The 8,584-nt window shown below is 38.7% G+C and overlaps 1 protein-coding gene across 10 annotated transcripts; it reads right to left on the reverse strand.

Annotated features, from left to right (window-relative positions):
- Positions 1-3,792: 3,792 nt before the first annotated feature.
- LOC149005680 (uncharacterized) lies at positions 3,793-8,584 on the reverse strand. 10 transcript variants are annotated; one of them, XM_089169085.1, is made up of 8 exons: positions 7,314-8,570; positions 7,149-7,226; positions 6,951-7,071; positions 6,778-6,852; positions 6,525-6,675; positions 6,344-6,413; positions 6,193-6,233; positions 4,151-4,281 (listed from the first exon to the last, which is right to left on the reverse strand). In XM_089169085.1, exons 1-8 carry the CDS (start codon positions 8,032-8,034, stop codon positions 4,237-4,239), a joined length of 1,302 nt encoding a protein of 433 aa, XP_089025211.1. In that variant the 5' UTR covers positions 8,035-8,570; the 3' UTR covers positions 4,151-4,236. The 10 variants fall into 10 exon arrangements, 9 of the variants coding, with proteins under 9 accessions (XP_089025216.1, XP_089025211.1, XP_089025215.1 ...); XM_089169084.1 differs by lacking the exon at positions 4,151-4,281 and adding an exon at positions 4,831-4,970; XM_089169086.1 differs by lacking the exon at positions 4,151-4,281 and adding an exon at positions 4,831-4,970 and having other exon boundaries at positions 6,951-7,053; positions 7,314-8,567.

The raw sequence follows: 8,584 nt of genomic DNA on the forward strand, positions 1-8,584 counted from the left end.
TGGCCCATTTGCTCTCTATGTTCACAGACCAAACGGGCTGGTTCCCTTTTAAAGGGAATCGGCCCATTTGCTCTCTGTGTTCATCAGACGAAAGGGGCTGGTTCCCTTTAAAAGGGAACTGGCCCGTTTCGCCTCTGTGTTCATCAGATTACAGGGGCTGGTTCCCTTTAAAAGGGAACTGGCCCATTTGCTCTCTGTGTTCACAGACGAAACGGGCTGGTTCCCTTTAAAAGGGAATCGGCCCATTTGCTCTCTGTGTTCACGAGACAACGCGGGCTGGTTCCCCTTAAAAGGGAATCGGCCCATTTGCTCTCTGTGTTCCCAGACGAAACGGGTTGCTGCCGTTTAAAAGAGAATCATTCCCTTTGGTATGTGTTCACATAACAAAACGGCGGTGATCCCAATTTTGTCATCGTGAATTGATTTGGGTTCGTAGTCAAATTAATATGTTCCATCACACTGTTATAGTCACTGAAATTATAAATTGAAGACTTACAGTAATGTTTAAAGCCACAGATGTAACACTAATAAAAGGGAATCAATAATTTAAAAAAATAAAACCATATATGGGTTGAATTATTTGTTTCATCACCGCTTAACTCTCATATGGACAATATATATGAAAGATTATATAATTGATTCTATACAATATCATACATTATAGGTGAACTTGTTTTGACAACTACTTCCAACCCTTCAAATACATTGTGATAAGTGTTTGACATAGATAGAGTACATTTTTTTGAAATAAAGTACTCAACTACCCATCCACTTTACTATTGTCCTACCGTATATGTTACAGATAGTGACATTGAACGTCTGGGGTTAAATGTTTCTTGAATAAAGTACATAACAAGAAAGTAAGAATAGCCAAACACATAAGAACAAAATTACAAGATGTTCCAATGTAATTTGGTCCAACAGTCTTTGATTTTGCCGTTGATGATTAAGGGTTCGCCTTGCAGCATCCAAATTCATCGGATTGCGATGTCGGTCGTCAAATATTGGTGGTAATCTCACCTCATGTCCTCGACTATTCACACTTTCGTAAGACGTTGAAGCTGTAGAACGTACATACGTTGCTGCTTCACTGCCACACATCTGATCTACCCAAATAAAAGAAAATGGATGCTTTACACCATTTGGGCACCTATAAAATCTCCGTCCTGGATTTTTTGTTGTATTTGAAGTGAGCAGCAACATCCTCCCTTGCCCGCAATAGCATAATGGAGTGGGTTGCTCCATACTTGTAGATGACCCATCTTCACAATAGCATCCACCCATTCCGGAGTTTCGTATCACTGAACTGCAGCAAAATGAAGATTTGAAAACACATTAGTTATTGAGTTTTATATAGACCTATACAAATGTTGCCCCTTTGCGAAGACAATGTATTATTTTAAACCCAGACTTTGAAGTACACATATACGTAGATATTGCGAGTAAACCCAGTGTTATGCACCAGGATAGTAAGAAGCTGAAACCAAATGCAACGGGAATTGGTTTACATTATTCAAAAAGCCTACAGATTCACAACGGAAAGTAAGGGAGGATTGTTTGTACCAAAAGTGGATGTGATTGGCTCTGATATTGGTAGACTTATACAGCTAATCATAAGCAATGGTAGAGTGGCCATGCATTGTTTCTAGCCATGGACAATGACTCTGCTGGCATTAACGGTGTCAGTGGCTTCCCCTACTCGACTCTCCGATAGGGAAGGGGTGACAAATAGGCGGGAGATTCCGAGTGGGTCTACAGCAGTGAAGGGAGTGGTTCGGGGAGGTACGGGGAGGGATTAATGGATTTTACGGGAGGAATGGTTTGTAGTGGCATCAGGGGCCAAGGGACTAGGGAGGAACAGTTAATTGCCAGGCTTTACTAGAGCAAGCAAAAGCGGGGTGGATCAAAGACTTCATAGTAACGACAATGGGGAGGAAGGAACCATTCCGTTTCGTCTCTGTGATCACTCTGAGAATCATATATTATAGGTAAAATTGTTTTGACAAGTACTTACAACCCTTGATTACAATTTGATCAGTCTTTCACATAGATACAATATATTTTGTTAAAATAAAATTTCAGTAATACCCAACCACTTTACTCTTATCCTCTTGTCTATGTTATAGTACTGACTTTGAACGTAGGGCGTTTATATTTTTCTTGAATAAAGTACATAACAAGAAAGGGAAAAAACCCAAACACACAAGAACAAAATTACATGATACAACATTGTGATTCGGTCCAACACTGATTGATTGTGCACTTGATGAGTAAGGGCTCGCCTTGCAGCAGCCAAATTCAGCGGATTGCGTAGTGGCTCGTCATATATTTTTGGCGATCTCACCTCATGTCCTCTACAATTGACATTGTCATACGACGTTGAAGCTCTAGAATGGACGTACGTTCTTTGCTTCATTGCCACACATCTGATCTACCCAAATAAAAGAATGTGGATGCCTTACACCATTTGGGCACCTATAAAATCTCCGACCTGGATTTTTTGTTGTGTTTGAAGTCAGCAGTAACATCCTCCCTTGCCCGGAGTGGGTTGCTCCATACTTGTAGATGACTTTGTCTTCACAATAGCATCCACCCATTCCGGATAAATGATCACACAACTGCACCACATTCACAGGTCCACAAGCACATTAGTGAGTCAAATATGGAGATCTACAATTCTAACCCCTTTCTTAAGACCCTACCTGTAAATTGCTGTCAAATCAATTCCATATACTTCACCCCCATTAAAACATTGTGAGACCTTCACTGTTATCCACTACACCCTCATTTGACATAAACCTTTCACTAAACCACGAGTCTCAATAAAATCCTAACCCTAATATGACCAAATACTATTTTTTGGCCTAGTCAAGCCCACCTGTTCATAGCAGATCTGGTCATTAACTTCTACTGGTCCCCTACCAATCTAGAACTACATCATGTAGCCACCCTATTTGCCTGGTATAAGGCTTTCTTAAGGTTGAGTACTCAATTAGGAGACAACAAATGATAGTAAAAGTTTTAGTTCACCTTCGCACTTTAATGTGCTGTATTGGACATACTAGATTGTGTAGCATTATAGATGTTTACCATGAGTGCAAAACATGACTTCAAAATTAAAGAAAATGAGTTTAAATGAGACAAGCAAAAAGCTTCGGAGGCTGCATATTTGACATGTTCTGCAATATCCAGGTAATTCATAACTAGTAGAACATGATAATTCACCTGGGAAAATCAATCTTGTGCAAAACAGTTGTATTTCATATTTATACTTCCAAGTCAAGGTACCATCTTTGTAGTGTCTAGAATTCAGACAACATAAATTATATTGCTTGCATCACTTGTCTAAGAAATAAAAAGAGCTGCTCTTCACCGATTCTTTGGTGTGAAAGTTGTGGGAGTAATTCTTCCCGTTTTCTTATATTAAATAAAAAATAAAAAAAAAGACACTCCACGTAGAAACCCATAGACATGCATTTGAGAAAGAAAGGAGTCATCAACCATTAAAATATGAAAGTTTTCACATGCATCCAAAGAAAATTTAAATGAGCATTCACCACCACAAGATGAACTCTCATTCAATCAGTGATTTTAAACTCAAAAATTCTGCCAAGGTGAGTGGAGTAGGCAAAACAATTTAGCAAAGATGAGGGTCAATTTAAAATTGGGAAGGACAAATATTGGTATAAAGTATAACAAAAACGGGAGGAAGGGGAATAGAATGTCATACGGGGGCAAATTTAAAGGGCATTCCTACAATCGAGACCAATCTAAGGTGGAAATGATTTCAAAGTTGTTTAACAACAGAGTTTTGAGAAACAAATGCTTCTCTGTATAGTTGCTCCACCTAATCCCAATTTCCCACCACTTTTTCTACAGATAAGGTTGGGGGTGTGGGGATAGGATGGCTTTGATCCCAGGCCTGAAAGCTTGAAGTCCACATGCTTTATCAGTGACCCTACCTAACACCTTTCATAAGTGTTTCAGCTATCTAAAAATAATTGCAACCCTCAAATCAATAGATAACTTCAGTTTTCAACATTAAATACGGAAAAGCAAGTGGCACAAAAGCACACCATAAATTGTACTTTGATGGGAGGACCAGAAAATGGCGGTTGCCAGTTGGATCTCCATAACAAGAACTGCAGGCATTCCAACCCGAGTGGTGTAGTTCATCATGTAAGTAAGGCACAAGTAGTCGATGGATAACTTTTGAATAAGTAGGTGAGCTTGGATCTACATCCAGTGTGGCCAAGTAATCAGGCTTCTCTTTTCCTGTTCCTGTTCAATAATCAATCATAATTAGAAATTGTCACATCAAAAACTTGAAACAGAAAATAACTCAAATTATTGAAACATTGAGCAGGAATAGTGACTAATAAAAGCCACACAAGAAAAATCCAATTGATTGTCACTAGAAATTAAATAAAACAACTTTTTTCTCAACCATATCAACTACGCAGGCCTTGTTGTTGAGAACAGTGGAACCTGATTATCTCCTTAATAATGTTTATCAGGGTTATGTGGTTGGGGTATACATTGTGATGCCATTAAGATTTTCATGCAAAGTACTGGTTGTTTCCAAATGGTTGGGAAGGGATGCAGCAGAGAGAGATGCTCCTCGGCTGAACTGCTCCTGCAACTCATCATTGTTCACAGGATGCAAGCCCCTGACAAGGACATTTCTGATGGCTTGTCTATCAAGCATCAAATTTCTAGAGACTGAAGCATCTGAATCGATAAACCCACTATTATTTGCAACTGGGAAATCATCATGGAGATTATTTATTTCATCCACTTGCGAAGTTGGGAGCAAAGGATATCCATCTACTATCCGGCTTCGGCTATTAAGAATCAGCGACTGGATAAGTGCATCCGACAACATATTTGAGGGCATCCCATCTAAAACCATAGGACTTTGATCAGCATTTTCTGGCAATGTGTTGTTTAGAAAGTTCATCATCTGACAACTGGACAAGAAGGAAAATGTTGTGCATCATATATAACCGCTACTAAACCATTCTTTGAGGATTGAAGTCATTAGTCAATCACTTGGCAAAGAAAGAGAAAGATTAGTCACTTCAACCAGTACAAAATACTCTGGTTAATATAATGTGATTGGGGTATATTCAGAAACATGAGTTAAAGTTACACTCACAAAATTGTAACACTAAAACAGCCTCAAAACTAAATCTCTAGCTAGTTGTCATAAGCATTCCCAGTGGATCTCCCCAACAAAGATAAGACATGGGAATATTGAAATTCACTTTTCAGTTCTCTCACAAAGGGCTTATGTGCTATAATTGGTATTTTGTCACTCTCTGCATCTGTTGCTCATCAAAATAATATCAGCCTGGAATACTAAAGACACCAACTGAATAATAGCACAAGCGATGAAAGAATTTGCTGAAAAACAAAACATAAACAACAATACACATCTGGGATCATCATCCAGAATAAGAGCGTCAAAAGAAAGGATTTCAAATAGCAAAATATTTGCACTAAAATGTGTATTTATTCATAACTGAGCTAACAATCAGACATACATGGATGAATCTTATCCTGCCTTGGAACTCATTGACAACTACAGTTAACCTGATTTACTTCACACATTATCTGAAGGAAGTTGCAAAGAAGAGATTTTTTAATTTTTTTTTTTTTTTCTTTTTCTTTGAGGCATCCTCATTGCATCTCATCTGACCTTTTATGAGAGCTTCAATTTATAGTGATCTGGGGAGTCCTTCAAATTAATTGATTATCATTATCTGTGATTGTCATACATTTAATATCAAAAGGTCGTGCTATCATTCACAGCATATGACTTCCAATTATTGCCTAAAAACTCTCCTTTGACTCCAATAGCCTCTTTACTGTCAGAAAGAATGCTACAGACCCCACATTCTCCCAGTGATGCAAGAAACAAGATTACCCAGGCCCTCACACAGGTATAACCACAAGGAAGCAGCTCAATTAGCAAGGACTAGGTCCCATAATTAAAAGCACTGACCGACAGAGTTATCATCATTGGGTTTGGGAAATTGGGTGTGAACCAATGAAGAGTGGGTGCATCATATCCCATTGATTAGTCTCCAGGTCTGTTCTTGACTATTGACTGGTCTGCATCAGCAGATATTATAAAGAGAGAAAAAAAAAAAAAAAAAAAAAAAGGAGGCAATAATAGAACTTCATTACCATGAGCTGTGAGTTGATAGCCATGGCAAGACCAAAGAAACCTACCCAAAGAAGAGAAAGTGAAGAATAATTAATACAGCAACAGTAAAAAGGTTCTTCTTTGGATAGTTCAACTGTAAAAGTTTTGAACAATTCAGAAATCTGATCTAACCCAGTTTGGCCATCCCCCAAATGGTTATGGAACTTCCATATCGAGCCAAAACAAACAGCAATATTGCTAGCTGCCATTATCAAAATTTTATCTTTCTTAGTAACTCTGCTTCCTTAGAGAGAGAGAGAGAGAGAGAGAGAGAGAGAGAGAAAGAGAAAGAGATGTTTATTTTACACTTCACCTTCATTGTAGAGGCAGGATCCCCTGATAAGAGGCCCTTGAGATTCACTAGAAACTCATTCAAGTAAGGAAGGTTTCTGTTTAATAACTTGATTGCTTCTTCTTCTTCCACTTTACAATCCTTGTTTGATATATCCACACCTATATTTCCCCTGTTACATTTGGTTTCTCGGATAAGGAATACAAAATCAAAAAGACAGAAACAGAAAAATGGGAACTTTTTACTAAGAAGATTTGTTGTTTGGGAGGATTACCTGAATAGAATTGATTTAGATAAGAAGTTAGTAGCAATATAGACAAGGCCCAGGTAGGAAATTCCAGAAATCAAGCTGTAGAAAATCAGGACTGAAAATAGAATTCAGTGATGGGAAGTGATGGCAACAGAGATTATTGGAGAGTTGTAATCACTGTGGCTTGTAATGTTTACCTAAAATTAAGCTCTCCTATGAAGGATGATAAGAGCAGGAAGAACATTCCCCCTCCAAAAGCAAAAGCTGATTTTGAAACGTCTCTCCACATCACCAAGTCCACTAAAATTGAAAGAACCACTGTGAAATTGATGGTGCTTTTCAAGTAAATAAATAAACATAATCATATCAATTTAGCCGAGAAATTGGTAACTAACCCATGTTCTGCAACTTGTGTGATGTATCCGGAATACTGTCGAACACCTTTGAAGCTGAAGCTGAAGCTGAAGATGCAACTGAGGAGAGACATAATAAAGAATTTAATACTGAAACAATCAGAATCAGGAGTTGAAATCTCTAAAATGGTACAAGAAATAATTTACCAGGTGCTGTTTTTCTGAGAGAAGGATCGATGAGAGGAGGAAATCTAACAGGGCTTTGCTGTTTATTATTCACCCTTGAAAAAATGTGCTTGGGTTTTTCTCGATTCTGATGATGAACTTTCTTCTCTTCATTCACAAATTTCCTGGGTTTCTTCTCTTCATTCGCAACTTTCTTGTTCACATTAACAGAGATAGGTATAGTCATAGGCTTTTCATGAATCTGGAGAACCTTCTTTGTTTCTTCTCCTATTTCTTTAGGTTTTTGTCCTGCAAAGCTGACTTCTTTATCATCATAAATCTTCTTCTCAACCTCAATCTCTAAATTACCCACTTCATCTTCTCTTTCGTACTCACCATCAGCATCGATACCTTCATCATCCGTCAAAATTTTTCGAGGAGAATCAAATGAAACAGAAACATCAAGCTCCTTCCGAGACGCTTCATCGCTTAATCTCTTCAATTCCCATTTCGTCTTCCTTATCTGAGATGGGTTTCTGTCATTCCAAGTTCTCCTCTTCCCAGAGGTTCCATCATTGTGATTCCGCTTCACCCGGTTGTAAAATTGAAGCCCTTTATCCTCACCAACGACTCCTTCTGAATTCTCTGCCCCACTGAACACCTTGATCCCACCATTGACTGCATCGCTCTTCATTCTAATTTCCCAAACAGACCCAGCAACCACAGAATTTTTAGCTGCTGGTCTTCGTTTAATAAAATCCATCTCTGTTTCTTCACTCTCTCGCTATGATTTGCTTCTTTGCTAAGTTTGCATCAGACGATTATGCAAATTTTCTCCTTCGAAGAACACCCAAAAGACCCAGAGCACAGACTTCTCTTCTCTCCCTCTCTTTCTCTCTGAGATAAGCAACATGCAGATGAAGGAAGCTAAATTTAGGGGAGAAAATGGGGGAGAGCGAAAACGTGGGGAAAGACCGTCTAAATTTCTCAATTTCTCTTCTTCTTTTCTGAGAAATCCTCAACTGGAAACAGCCTGTTGGGACGCGCCATGAATAATACTGAGAGTCAGCCTGTTGGGATCGCCTTGTGCTTCCTCCTCTTCTTCTCCAGATTGCCTTGTGCTTCCTCCTCTTCCTCCTCTTCTTCCTCTTCTTCCTCTTCTTCTCCAGATTCGTCGGACCTCGAAATCGAAATCACGAAATGAGGGTTGGGCGGTTTCAGATTGGGTTTTGTGTTTTTCAAAATATTTTGAAAATCTCAGTGGTTTTTGAATTCGTATCTACGTATTTGACACAGGTATAAAACGCTTGATC

This window comes from Hakea prostrata, chromosome 9 (genome assembly GCF_041222555.1).
Source record: "Hakea prostrata isolate BN-2017 chromosome 9, UWA_Hpros_2, whole genome shotgun sequence".
Classification (NCBI taxonomy): domain Eukaryota; kingdom Viridiplantae; phylum Streptophyta; class Magnoliopsida; order Proteales; family Proteaceae; genus Hakea; species Hakea prostrata.